Source organism: Pezoporus wallicus, unplaced genomic scaffold, assembly GCF_028554395.1.
Source record: "Pezoporus wallicus isolate ANWC-B61680 ecotype Strahan unplaced genomic scaffold, APGP_CSIRO_Pwel_v1 contig_3952, whole genome shotgun sequence".
NCBI lineage: Eukaryota > Metazoa > Chordata > Aves > Psittaciformes > Psittacidae > Pezoporus > Pezoporus wallicus.
The window spans coordinates 14,136,050-14,150,728 of NW_026635034.1; the positions used below are offsets into that span (position 1 = coordinate 14,136,050).

The following is a 14,679-nucleotide window of genomic DNA, read 5'->3' on the forward strand; positions in this document are numbered from 1 at the left end:
TCTTGGGAGTTGGAACCATAGAATCATAGAATCGTTAGGGCTGGAAAGGATCATCCAGTTCCAACCCCCCTGCCATGGGCAGGGGCACCTAACAACAAACCCTGAGAGACACCACTCGTTACTTACTGATCTTCAGTTGGACATTGAGCCATTAACCACAGTGTGTTCAATGTGTTCAGGCACTTGCTTCTTATGTTATGTTATGGGGACTGGTGGCAGAGATTAAAAGTGGTAGGTGGAGGTAGACACAGACTCAGAAGATGCAGTCTGGTTTGTTAGGGGAAACCTTCTGATACCTCAGTCTGTCGTGGTATCTCTTAGTCAAAGCAGAGCCAAAATGTAATTATTTCAGGTAGTTGGGACAATAATGGTATTTATAGAAGCTGAATATTAGCTTCTTGTATTTCTTGAATTGATTGCATTGTCTTTACCATTGCACGAGGTTGTGTTTATGCATTTCAAAGAACAGACTCCAGAATCCTTAATATTCTCTTTATTCTCTGCCCTTTAAGGGTTTAATTAATTTTTTTCTTTTTCTGTAGTAACATTCAACAGTTTTGCTGTTACTTCAAAGAGTTGCCTGCTGTGGAGCTGAGGAATGGGAAGACTGCAGGCAGACGAACTTACCACACCAGGAGCCAGGGGGATAACAATGTGTAAGCTTCACGTTCCTTTTAGCACGGAGCTTGAATGGAAAACAGCAAATGCTTGGGCAGCAGAGTCACTATAGGCTTTCAGTGTTGCAGAGTCATAGAAAAATGATTCATGGGGGAACAGAGTCACAGAAAAACAGTTGACTGTGCCAACAAAGAAACCTGTATCACTTGCAGTTTGCTTTTATGTAAGTCTGCTGCTGCCGAGGGCAACAGTCTGAGGCATCAGAAAGCAATGGTGCGTAACTGCATTTAAAGTACAGTTAAGAAGCGCTAGTTATACGTACTCCAGGCATGATGTTACTTAATTCCAGCTAAAATAGTCATGGGGATGTGTCTGCATGTGAACATACTACCAAAAAAATAAATACAATAAAATGAAAATCAGAGTAAGTGATTCACAAGCGTAGCTTTTTTGAGCATGTGTTGAAGGGACAACGTTAGCAGTCTCCAGTAAAATGGCAAAAGGTGGATAGATTTCCAGGTGAGTCCTCAAGATGTGAAATGTAATTTTCCTGACCTGTGTCTCTCCTCAACTTTATGGGTAGGATTTTAGACGTAGTATTTTTGAAGTACCTGAAAGTATATTTACCCAATCGTTACAATCTTAACCAAAGTAATGTAGTGTTGAGCTAGTACACCTTTAAGCATTGTAACAGAAACGCATATTAATCACAAGCTTTTACTTTCTTTCAAGTTCATTGGTGGAAGAATTCAGAAAGACGCTCTGTGCTTTATGGCAAGGAAGCCAAACTGCATTTAGTCCAGAATCTTTATTCTACGTTGTTTGGAAAATCATGCCAAATTTTAGGTAAGTTTTGTAAAGAGCAGCAATGTTCTTGATTGCATCCTTGCATTGCTGGTGTCCTACTCTAAAATGTGCTGAGTCTGCAGGATGCACTTTGCAGCTTTCCCGTAGGCCCACAAACATGCTTTGAAAAGGATCTTCATTTTGATCTACAGTTTTGTGCTTTTTCCCCCCTGCCCTTCTACCACATGCTACATTGTTGGAGAGGACAAACTTCTCAAGTACTGAAATAATAGTAGTTGTACCTTGGAGCCACTGCTTCAAAGGGCAGAGAAATCAACATAATGACTTGCCAAGTGGATGGTGCTGACAGAATGCAGGCTTGGTTGCAGTAAGAAGGTGGTGTAGTGTCATGCCCAGGACATGTAGTTATATTTAGTTACAGCACTTACAGGCCTAGATATAAACATACTGGCTGAAACTTCCTTGATTCTCTCAAAATATTGTAGTCACCAGCTGGACATGAAATAAGGGCTATAAGAGAAAAAAAGTCCTATGGATAATAGACGTTTTGTGCCCTTACTGACAAACAAGACGATAAAAAGAAAGGGAACAAGGCGGTTACCCAAGTAAATCGAAGTATCGTTCCTCTCCAAGGTCTCCCTGTCCTGGCCCCTGAACCTCTTTCAAAGGAGCACTGAAACCTGTTAGGATATATTGTGATGAAGGTAAGTTGCTCCGTGTTCTCAGGTAGTAAAGATGTTCTGTTATCTGTTACATCTCCAGCAGTGCTGAAAAGATGCTGTGAAAACATCTGCTCATTAAGTAACCCAAATAACACAAACCTATTCATCCTCTCTTCCACACGGCCAAATGTGTTTCACTTGGCTTACGAGAATCAAGGAAGTTTAATACCAGTAGTTGTAAGTAGCGACCAAAACATTACAGGCAAATGAACATCATCCATAATGTCCTTGACCAGTCTCCCTATTACAGTCTTCACTGTAATTCTTGTTAGACTAAATGAGAAACCAGTTCATTAAAGTTCCTCGAGCAAATTTTCAGCACTGTGGGTTCTGTCACAGCTTTTAAAATAAAAAATTGGGGTTTTCCCCTTCCCTTTTTATTCCCAGTTATCTCGGAGCGCATCCATGATTAATTGTTAAGAGAACTCATTTAATCACGTGGAAAATAGACTCTGCTGCTCAATAGATCCCTGTTCCCACATGATCCAGGGAGAAAATTTGAATTTGTTGAGTGCTTAATTTTACCTTGTAAAGCTAATGATGTTACAGTATATAAATAGTTCTACTGTGAGTGCCTCATGTGAGACTGGGAGGAGAAGATGGTGGCCAGAGCGAGTACTGTGTTAACAGCAAACCAGCCATGTTGGCTTGTATTTATGAAGCCTGAAGTGATGGGTCAGGAGGAGGAAACATGGCTGGAAATGTCGTTTAATTGTGTTAGCCTGAGGAGTTTTCAGTTATTAAAGGCAGGTCACACCTGCCTCCAAGGACTGCAAGTGCTGCTCTTCTTTCAGCTTGTAGAAATGGCCCTCTGCCTTGTGTTGCACACAGGGAGCAGTGTATGAGGTATAGTTATGGTAAGCACAGTTTGAGTGCCTCTGAGCTCTAATGCTGCTGTGGAAGTCCTGCTCCTTCACTGTTGGCCAGAGTCTCCTGCTGTCATCTGCTGCATGCCAAGATAGTTCTGTAGGCTCTTGCAGAGCTGCAAGATGTGTATTTTGCAGATTTACTGCTGTATAAACAGTATGCTCTATTTTCATAGTAACTCTTCCTGTTTATATCCTATCATGTTACTACTAGGAAAAGGAATGTCAGAGGTGGGCTTAAATTGAGTTGCTTCAGGTGGATGGAGATCAGTTTTATTGCACAAGCTGACTGTCAGAGAAACGATGCTTTTTGCTGAAGGGCTTTTAAGATCATAGTTTATTTTAAACAGTGCCTTGTCCCTATCTTCATGTTCTTTTAAAGATCTGTATCTATACTTAGGCTTTTTAACAAATCCAAAGAATTTTTTCATCTACAATTAACATACTTGTATGCAAGTATAAACTCATGCACCAGGAGTACAGCCAACAACATGGAATGATTCCAGAGGTTAATTCATTAAATTTGTTGCAGAGCCAGCGTGCCATGTACTTCAGAGCTCTTTTATGAAGAGTTTAATGTTGAGAAGGTATCTGAAGCAAAGACTTCCCATGAATTTAATCTTCAGCTGTTGTGATTGTTTCTGTGCTTATTAAATAGAAGATACCTGTCTTATATTGAGTAAATAATCCTGTGTTACCTCAGCAACTTCAAAATGATCTTACAGGGTGCGCAGTTAACATGCAGCTTTGAAGTTGAATTCTGTTTTACTACTTTGTTTCATAATACTGTATAATTATTGTGTGACTGGGAGACTAAGTCAGTCCTGGGTTTGGCTGTTCAGGACTCTGGCCTGTTGAAGCACAGCAGTGTTTCTGTCTAAAAGGTAGGTAGTGCTGCTGGTATTTTTCAGGTTTCTGTCAGACCTACATACAAACTCAATGCGTTCTTTTAATGCTGCTGGCTTGGAAGAAAACGTTAATTTGACAAGAGGAAAAGGCTTCATTTCATTTTTATTTTGTTACCTCTTAGCAATACTGTTGCAGGACTTAGCTGTGTTCTTCCCTATGCATGTCAGCCTCAGGTTGCATACTTCTGTTGCACTGAGTCTATTCTCATTTCTGTCCAAGCACTGTGCCATAAGTGTTATGGACACTTTGCATTAAAAAAGTTTCTGATGCTCTTTCCCAGGCATTCCTAGGTGACAGTTATTGCCAGTACTGAAATGGAGTAGTGAGGAGGGAAAGGGGTAGGAGAAGCATGGTAAAACAGCTTAAAAGATTGGATAATGGGAAGTGGGGAAAGCCAGCTCTACTATGCAGGGATTTTTTTTGAAACTAGGCCTACAACGACTTGCACATCTTTACATCGGTGTTTCGTAAACCTTCCACTGTTTCACTGTGTATGCTTTTCTGCTTCAGCTCAGTATACATCTTAGAGCTGTTGGTTGGTAAATTTGATGCATGATTTAGCTTAAATAACTTTGAAGGCATATTTTACCCTGACAGGTTCTCTGTTCCCTTTGATTAGGTTAGATAGTGGTGAAATAATAATGGTGACTCTTTGAGCAGCATTGCTGCTGATAGTATGACACATCTGAGAGTGAATGCCTATCCCACCTGATCCAAATGCTCAAGAGGTGCTCTGGGTACCCCCCCCCCCCCCCCCCCCCCCCCCCCCCAACAAATAGTGTGTGGGTTATGCAGGGGAGGTGCAGTTCTGAGCACAATTGTAGATCTCACCCTAGAAGAGGAAAGAAAACTCTCCTCCTAATTATTTCATACTTCAGTTGTTGCTGAGAGATGCCTGTGGAAAACAAACCCAAAGATTAAATTCTAGGCTTCGATGGGGAGGGAACAAACAGGCAAGTAAGCATCTGGAGCTGCAGAGAGAGTGGGATCAGTAACTGAGTGCAAACCACTCTGCAATACTGACTCTCAGTCCCAGGTGAAAATTATGTTCTGTGGTGTCTTTGCTTTGAATCTTGCCAGGTTGGAGATTTCAATCTATTAACCATACTTCATAGAAGTTTCAAAATAGGGATGAATACTGTGCTGTCTGAATTGTGATTGCAGAGGTTACTCATCAAATATAGTCAATAACAAAAGGAGAAATGCTTTATGTGAGTGAGGGGGAGGTTCCTACTGTGTACTTCTAACTCACATGTACATGCGACTTCGGATGTTACTAGTGCAGGCTGAGTTTGGTGGGGCCAGTTAATATGGCAGCTACATTAAGCAAACGTGAGCAGTTGTTACATCTCTGCTGTTCCCTGTTGTTTTCTAACCAGTCTCTTGCTAGCTAAAATGTATATTCTTAAATGCTTCTCCATCCTCCCAAAGAGGCACGCAGAGGGTAAGTGAGCTGCAAAGGACCAAAACTGTGTCATGTAGACGTTGCTGTACCTTTCCAAAGGCTTCCTGGAGAACTGTTCTTGGTACAAAATAAGTCTGTCTGTATAAAGTCTGGTCGGTATTATCAAACCAGCAAAGGCTCTTGTTGGTGACCCTGATGTTCTCACTAAAGCAACTTTCTGATTGTGGTGCTGTTGTTTCCTTTTTCTCTTAAGAGGATACCAGCAACAGGATGCCCACGAGTTCATGCGTTACCTTTTGGACCATCTACACCTGGAACTTCAGGGTGGCTTCAATGGCGTCTCACGTTCAGTAATTCTGCAAGAGAACTCCAGCCTGGCTGCCAGCAACAAATGTTGCATGTAAGAAGTGTTACGGTTTTTCTGATCTTCCAAACCATAATGCCTTTGTATGGTCTGTGTGCAGAGGAGCTCAGATCTCAAATTCGGGCTTCCTTGATAAGTTTTCTTCAGTGTCTGTCATATTACCAGTTATGAAGCTGCAGCTTCTAAAGGATTAGCGTCCTAATCACTTTCCAAGGGAAGTGTCTTAGAGCAGCTTTTGCCAGGTGTGAGTGATCATACAGGCTAAGCTGTAAACACCTTTTAATTCATTAGCAATGGTAATTTGGATTTTCAGGTTACTGTGTCTTAAAACAGAGGTAATCCATGTGTTTCACTCTTTCTGTGCTTCTCAAAATCTTGTTTGTTAATTCTGTCCCAGGTGTGTGTTCTCTCAGATTAAAACTGTCATAGAGAGAAGACCGTTTGTTTCAGGGAGGAACATAAAGTCAGTTCAGCCTGCACACTAGGTCCCTAAATCCTTGGGTTCCCTGTGTAAAAGCTGAGTGAGTTTCCCCTCCCTACACCAATCAGGACACAGTAAGCCGCTCTGAGATGCAGGATTTTATAGATGCTTCATTAGGAAAAGCCTAGAGTACAGCTTGTGCTCTTCACCACACGCATGTTGCTGTGCTGATGTTTGAAAATCCTACAAAGTAATCTTAAGATGTTCTTAGTATTGAAGTGTATTTGGAAACAAAACCAATTGTTTTGTCAAAATTAACCCAAGGAGAATGTAAGCTTTGTTCAAGTACCTACTGTAAGTTTGTCTTGAGAACATCTGTTGAAATGCATGGTGGGGTGGAGTTAGCTGCCTTCTGTGGAGGGCAAATGAAGGTCATGTACGCTTAAATGCCTACAGTAAAGTAATAAATCCACTGTGAATCCTCTCCCTGATTTGTTTGGGTAGCCAGGTCCTTCAGCTCAACTGCAGCATTTGAATTAACTGTAAAGGAGTACCAGGCGTGCAGATAAGGACCGTGCGTTGTAGCAAGCTTGTGTCAGAGCTGCAAGTGCAAACTAGCATGTTTAGGAGATGGGTAATATGTAACTTAAAACTTACTTGTTTTAATTGGACTGTGAGAAGCCAGTCAGTTACGTAACCTGCTAAAAATATTAAGAGAGTAGTGAAAGCATAGAGAACAATGTTGGTGATGATGCATGATGTGTATCATTTGTTAATGCCCCTTAAGCTGTCTGTGGGAGTGAAGTGCAGAAATACACTTCAGGAAATCAAAGTTACTTGTAACAAAGGGTGTAGAATTAAAACTAAAACATTTTTGGCCTACCTAAGAGGGAAGACTCTTGTTCCATAAACAGCCATAGTGAGTGTCCCCCTGCGAGCAGCTCTCCTCTGTAGGAATGCAGTTGACCCAGGTACCTCAAACACTGAAATTTTAAGCATGTGCTTAGCATGAGCATGAGCAGCTCACACTTTTGTTAGGTACCAGGTAAAGCAAAAGCATTGATGCAGCTAAATACTTGCACAGTGCAGCTGTGGGGTGAATGAAATGCCGAGTGGATGAACTCAGTCTCTTTGTTATACACATGGAAAAAATGGCTCTGCCTAGCGGTGGCGAGTTGTAAGAGTAAATGTGAAGCAGGTACTGGAACTGAAGCTCAGACATTCTGACTGACTTCCTCTCCCTGATGTGGTTTGTCTAGAAATGGAGCATCTACTGTTGTCACAGCGATTTTTGGAGGCATTCTTCAAAATGAAGTCAACTGCCTAATCTGTGGGACTGAATCTAGAAAGTTTGATCCATTCCTAGGTAAGGTGCCTCTTGCTTTCAGAATTCTGGTTGACTTGAAGCAGAAAAACAAATCTGAAGTTTCATGTATTTAGATACATTTCACATATTTAGTCACATGACTGAACCAGAATTTGGTCTGAAACAAGTAGGCTCTAATGTTTAATCTTTGTTTTTCTAGACCTTTCGCTAGATATTCCAAGTCAGTTCAGAAATAAACGTACTAAAAATCAAGAAGGCGGACCAATGTGCACACTACGAGGTAAGAGTGCTTGGATGATGAAATCAGGACTAAAGAGTATCTGCTCTTCAGAGCACGTGTTCCCAAGGAGCCAGGCTTTCACTGGGGGTGGGACTTGGTGGCACGTGCCACCTTGTTTTATGAGATGCTGTGGCAGAAGGTGGGAAGAGAACTTTCCATGCAGGTTCTACCCCAGTCACTGTGTACTGACGTGTGACTGTGATGAACTGGGGATGAGAAGTGCTTCAGGAGGTCAGCTGAGCGTCAAGGAGGCTTCCAGCAGAGGGGGGTTATGTGGCCAAGAGTGTTTCTAAGTCCTATATTCAAGTCCTCCCTCATCTGCCTTGTCGCCTACTGGCGCTTGCTATGGCTCTGTGCTTAGAAGTACGTGCACTTGAGAGTCATCGTAAGGATGACCCTTGGCTGTTGTGCTTGTTAAACAATATAATCCCCAAAAGCTGGGCAGTAGTGCTGTTACTGACCTTGGTTTCAAAGATGTTAATTTCTACAGATGTGTGAATATATGTGCTGCAGATCGTGGCGTATTAATCAAAACCCTGTGATTTTCTGTTCACTCTGTACCTAAACCCAAATCACCTTTACAGTTGAGTACTTGTTGTTAGAAAGTCATTTATTGTGCTGAATGTTGGATGGAATCTTTTTTGAAAGAGAGAGGTTTTGTGGATGCCTTTTTTACTTGAACTGCTTATAGCTGTTTTCAGGACAGGGAATGCAGCATGTTACAACATGTTAATGTATTAAAGCATTATTGCACAGCTTTTTGCTACACAGACATATAATCACTAGAATGACTGCAGCAGACAGGCACACCTTTTCTGTATTGCTCTAATTGTATTTCACATTACAAAAATCACGTGATGTCATCTTGAATCATGTTTCTGATTTCTGTGGGTGTTTTGTGAATCTTGTTTGGTTTTAGATTGTCTTCGCAGTTTTACAGACCTGGAAGAACTTGATGAGACAGAGCTGTACATGTGTCACAAATGCAAAAAGAAACAGAAGTCCACCAAAAAATTCTGGATTCAGAAACTACCAAAGGTTTGTATAAGTATGAAAAGTAACAGTGTGACGGGATGTCAAAGGTAATAAAAACTCAGCTGTTAGTATTACTAATGCCTAACCCTCTCGCGGGCTAGTGCAGATGTTGAGCGCCGAGTTCAACTTCTTCCTCTAACGTGTCCTTTTTTCTTTGATCCTGTAGGTGCTATGCTTACACTTGAAAAGATTTCACTGGACAGCGTATCTGAGAAACAAGGTTGATACATATGTTGAGTTTCCCTTACGAGGCCTAGACATGAAATGCTACTTGTTAGAGGTACGAAAACTCACTGATACTTTTTGTTGAAAGTTGTTACACAGCACATCTGTATTACAAATTATAGGAGGTGCTAGTGAGATTTGAAGAGCTTTCTGTCTTTTTAACCACAGCCTGAAAACAGTGGTCCAGAAAGCTGCCTGTATGACCTTGTGGCTGTTGTTGTGCATCATGGTTCAGGGTGAGTACATGGAGTAAGCCTGCTTCTTGGCCAGACATTCTCCCCACTTGAAGTACACACAGTTAGTGAAGGTTTTTCTGTCCCTGGTGAAGGTCTGCATTTTTACTGGTGGAAAAAGCAGTAATTTATAGACTTACATGGCCCTAAGGTGAACTAACTTCAGCGAGGTCTATGTAACTATTCCCATGAATGCCCACAGGCAGTCTTGGGGGGAATGACTAGAAGTGTGAGACAGCATGAAAACAGTCCAATTCCTCTAGGAGTGGAAAGCCCTAAACCAACAGAGGGAAGCAAGGGGCCTTCCAGAACTTAGTACCTCATTTTGAAATTCTTAGTACAAAGCAGAAATACCTTTTCCTCTTCTGTTCACTTTGGAACAACTGTAGCCTTAATGATTGGCACAGTGAAAGTGATTATCCTGTATGACTTCTGCCCTACAGGAGTGTACACCAACAGGCATGTCCCTTGGCTGGCTAGTGAAGTTACTTGGTGTGGTTGGTTTGGGTTTTCTTTTCCTTCTCCCAGCCCTGGGCAGATCTGCTGAGATTGACAGTAATAGAGACAAGAGAACTGTTTATCCTGACAGAAATGTGTTCTTTTTGTTCCGGAAGTGATTTAGGGGTGTGAGCGGTGAAAGGAGTTCTCTTAAGGAAACTAAACTCCATTATTCAAAACCTTGCTGATACCTGAATTTAATTCAAAGGTACTAACCCAAAAGTTCTGCCCAGGAAGCCCTTCCTTCTGCTTCTCTAGAGGAATGATCTCAACTCTTAGGAAGTTTTGACTACTAAAGGCAGCCTCTGTAGCACCATTGTGCCATCTGACTGGTGCTTCCAAGTCCTAGGAGAAGTACATGGACAGTAAAGAAGAGTGGGGTGTGATAAGAATGGAATTGGAATGAGTAACATTGAGCATGTGTTATAACCTGTAAGCCAGTGAAAGCAGGCCTTATGCTGGGGTGGCAGGGTAAGGAAAATTGGTGGGTTTGTAGCTCTGGTATGTTAAATTCAAACTGTTAAAGATGAACTTGAGAAACTTCCTCTTGGTATTCTGGGACTAGTTTTGCTTCAAGGGTTTTAGATTATATTAGATATTAGACTATGTGAGTCTCTCTAGACCTAAATGGGGATGATTTCTGAAAGTCGAGCATAGTGGAATGTGTATAGCTAAATGCTTGAATAGTAACAGATTATAGACATGATGTTCATGTAGGCAAACATGGATGTTTAAGAAGTCTTAGGTGAAACATGGATGTTTAAGAAGCCTTGCTTGCATGAAAACTATGGGATGCTAGTAAGTTGTTTTAACCCCCCCCTTTCAGCTCATCCCAGTGAGTGATTGTTTTACTTACCATAACACTTTACTTTGGAGAACTTTGAGCCCCACAGATTAAGAAGGGAAGAATCTCCCCAGCTGTTGCAGAGGGCTGCCAGTTTCTTTCTCCCTCTGGTTGGTGGGAGGCTCTTACCCCAACAGCAGATGCACAGAGGATGAGGTGGTGTGTCTCCTCCTGACTGTCCTTTCTTTCCCCGCTCCCGTGCTGGCAGCGTTGGCTCTGGACACTACACCGCGTACGCAGCCCACGAAGGCCGTTGGTTCCATTTCAACGACAGTACTGTAACCTTGACCGATGAGGAGACTGTGGTAAAAGCCAAGGCCTACATCCTCTTCTATGTGGAACGCCAAGCCAAATCTGGATCAGATAAACTTTAATACCTCCTTTTAATTCTTACTTATCAAGTCCACAGGACAAAACATTTCCATTTCTCCATAAATACTTGATCCAAGACTATTAATTTCATTGTGCACTTTCCAATTTCCTCTCGTGGGTTTTAGTTTCGTTGTGTCAATGGTAGCATTCGACTTACTGAACTTGGACACAGACTAACTTTTTTTGTAGTTATACCAGAAAACCTCAGCAGATTTTGATTTGCTGCTTTAGTTGCGATAACTCAGTTTTTATATCTATAGTTCCATGAAATAGTTATTTGACTTTTTTATATTAATGTTTTCAGTCCTCACTTTCTAAAGGCACATTTACATCAGAGAAGCTTTCTGTCCTCCTTGCAAGCAAGATCAATGTGCTTCTGATTACGAAGAGTAATACAACTTCATGCTGTTCTTACAGCTGTTATGTAGATATGATTTAATCTCTTTAAATCAAAGAATTGTTTGCACGAATTATCTTCCCTCGTGCAAGAAACTAAATAGTGACCTCTGAACAATCTCTTGTCTGCTGAAGAGAGGAGATGTGGCACAGGAGGTAGACCAGGTAATTGCTGCTATATTGGTGTGTGTTCAGGCTGCTGACTTTCAGGAATCATTGTAAATAAACAGTTGGTTCAATGGTATCAATACTGCAGTTTAATTCAAGTATTCCTCACATATGCTCTGCCCTCCCCCCTTTCAAATTCTAAAAAGTTATCTTAAAAACATATATACATGTCTAAATTGTGTTGATTTACGTTGTTTTCCCCAAACCTGAATGCCTTTGCCATCTCTTGGTTTAGACTGTCACCCTGGAATTTGATCATAAAAACTTACTTGCTTGAAAACTGGGAGTACAGCCCTTGCATTTGGGCTTTGTGAGAACAGTCTTAGGTCTACACATATAGCTCCTGTTTACAGAATGCCTGCAGTTCACTTAAAACTGAAAGGAAGCTGATGGTGTTGTAGATGCTCTGTGTGTCAGTTGTTTTGTCAGTTCAGATGCAAACTAGGGAGGATGCTCAGTGTCACAGCCTGGCTGTTGCCTGCCCAATGGGAGATGGTGAGACAAGACTGCTGGTTGACTACAGCTGTAGTGGTTACATACTTGTCCCAGTATGGGATCTTTATTTAGTCTCTAGATCAAGACTGGAACTGTGACACAGTCTAAAACCTGGCTATATATGTTCCTTGCCATGGGTTACCTGCTAGCTGTACACTGACATGTAGAAAGAGAAATCACCATCAGATGGTTTTTTTAAAATGCCATTCTTTTGTAGCTTTGTCATAGCATCTTAAACCAGGAAAGAGAGAAATTGGCGTGATATAAAACTGCAGACAGCATTCCACATTGCTAATGGTGTATGAAGATGTAAGCTGTATCCTAGTTAAAACCTGCAGTGATTATTATTTGATACATCGTGACATATGTAAGGATGTCTTCTGTAGCTCAACAATAAATAGAACTATTTGTTGCTTTCAGTTGCAGGTAGTTTGTCACCTGTTTTCCATTCCTTGCAGCCAGAGCCTTTCATCTCACCGGAATAGGTAGCTGTCATACAGGCAGAATTTGACAGATCTCACTGGTGTGTGGGGTAAGCCAAGTATCCTACCCATACCCTTACCCTGGAGGGCCTTACTGCTCACAGTTAGCTGGGGAATTAATTAAGTAGGTTCCATCTGTAGCTGTGTTTGTCTGTGTGCTACTTGGACTTGTTTCCTTTAGAAGTTTAGTTTTGAGAATACAAAGCTTAAACCACACAGCTAGCTGTGGGCCAGCGGCAGTTTAGCGTACAGGCAGTGTTCTCACAAACCAGTGATGTAAATGTGCCTTTCTGTACTTTTAGAAAGTTAAATTTGTAATCTTCAGCAACATTCACTTATTTTAAGGAGCTTCTACTTCTCCAGTTCTTTTTTGGGTCAGGTTATGTTCTCACTTCCATGTTTCCTTTCAGTACCGTTTGCTCTGTAGCGTCAAGGTCATGGGCAGTGCTCTCTGCCCAGCATGGTCCCTTTGGGAACACAGCACGATCCTGTCAGGCTTGTTCTGCAGCAGGTGGTGGTGAGGACTCAGCCGTATCCTTTGCTGGAACAAGCACACTGTAAGCCCTTTCCTAATGTAACTTTCTCCCATCGCAAACCCAGACGGACAATATGAACAGTTTGTTGTGGCAACACAAGTATTTCTCTTCCTGGTGGAGAACTTTGCTTATCCACTGTATTCTATTCAGTGTGGTGTCAGAAAACAAAAAAGGAAAAAAAAAAGGCAACTGAGCACTGAACCAGTAACATGTCCTGCACCTGGCCTCCTGTCACGTTTTTAACCTTACTTGTATATCCTGTATTTATCTACTAGCTTGGGGAAGGGGGATACCTCGTTTCATTTAAGCCAAATGTTTCTTTTCTACTTACTGCTGATTATAGTATACACTAACCGGCAAGGAGTTTTTTTTCTTGCCTGCGACGGCGCTGCAAGCCACAACTGCTCCCTGCAGTGCAAAGGCTTGCATATTTCTCACCAAAATCTGTCTGAGCGAAGCTTGTCCTCTTGTTAGTAATAGTTTAGCCACGTATACAACTGGAGACAAAAGTTATGTAAAACAAACCTGCAAAATGTCCAGCTCATGGAATGCTTCTGCTTTAGTGTTTTGTAGAGTGAGCTGTTGAGTGCAGCATTGTGTGAAACTCTTAAGGCACTTGCAAGCAGAGCTCCTTCTCACTGTACAGGCGGAAGGGCTTCCCAGGTGCGAACAGATGTCAGCCTGAGGAGAGTTAGTTTAAAACTTTCAGCCAGGCAAGGACAATGGATGTGAAAGTGGTCTCCTGCCTTTCATACAAGGGTTTTACTAAATGGAAAGCGTAACACGTGGCGGTCAAAGGTTTCCCCAGCAATGTTTCAGTACTGATGTGTCTGTGTCTTACTGATGAGGGAATCGGCACCTTGAAAAGTGATTCCAATGTGCTTTAGGATATCCTCGAGTACTGTAGTGCCATAGTTGTAATTGTTTACCATTAAAATCTAGTGTGTAATTTTCAGTGAGGATTACTGACTGTGCTCATCTTGTGTGTTTCTGGAGCATTTCCAGGTTGAATGTGAATTATATCTCATTCACACAGTGTGTTTATGGAAAATGTGCCATTAAAGTGTCTCCTTTCCTTAGACAGTGAAACTCCTCTTGTCCTTCTACAGGCTTGTAGAATATCATTAGTGCAAATCTTCTGAAACACAGGGGCTGGAGTTATTTTACCTTGTTCTTGCAAAATAAAGCAAATTGAAGCATTCTCAGTAGTTAACACCTCTACCAAGGCTCAGTATCTAAACTCAAAGGAGGATCTGCTGTTCAGTGTTACCCAGTGGTGAGCCTTGTCATCCAACAGCTGTTTGGTTGTATGTCAGACTATGGGCTCTGTCCTCTGTGTGGTAAGTGGCCATCCTAGCAGTGGTAACCTTCTCATTCAAGTTTGCTGGGGTTGGGTTTTTTAAAATACACACACACACACAGATAAGACATATATATATATATATATATACACACATGTATATATGAATATGTATACACACATACATAATAATCCTGGGTGTATGATAACTCTGAGCACCTCAGCTAGCTAAACCTGCTCAAAACTGAAGGTAAGTTCTGCAAAGGATGAAGGGCAGAGTCTGAGCAGGAAGAACAGCAACCGCCAGCCCCCACACCACGTACACTGGTGCTGCTTCCCGGAATCACGGCCGCAGAGGTCTGTGGGTAGGCGCAGC

General features: G+C 41.8%; 1 protein-coding gene across 1 annotated transcript in view; it reads left to right on the forward strand.

Annotated features, from left to right (window-relative positions):
* The window catches only part of USP3 (ubiquitin specific peptidase 3), a 42,228-nt gene extending 28,136 nt beyond the window's left edge, over positions 1-14,092 (forward strand). The window contains exons 8-16 of the mRNA XM_057413975.1: positions 543-656; positions 1,351-1,464; positions 5,581-5,727; positions 7,372-7,478; positions 7,639-7,719; positions 8,639-8,757; positions 8,921-9,034; positions 9,148-9,215; positions 10,763-14,092. Of these exons, the coding sequence (XP_057269958.1) occupies positions 543-656; positions 1,351-1,464; positions 5,581-5,727; positions 7,372-7,478; positions 7,639-7,719; positions 8,639-8,757; positions 8,921-9,034; positions 9,148-9,215; positions 10,763-10,928 (1,030 nt within the window). The 3' untranslated portion in view covers positions 10,929-14,092. The remainder of the gene's footprint in view (positions 1-542; positions 657-1,350; positions 1,465-5,580; positions 5,728-7,371; positions 7,479-7,638; positions 7,720-8,638; positions 8,758-8,920; positions 9,035-9,147; positions 9,216-10,762) is intronic.
* The last annotated feature ends 587 nt before the right edge of the window (positions 14,093-14,679 follow it).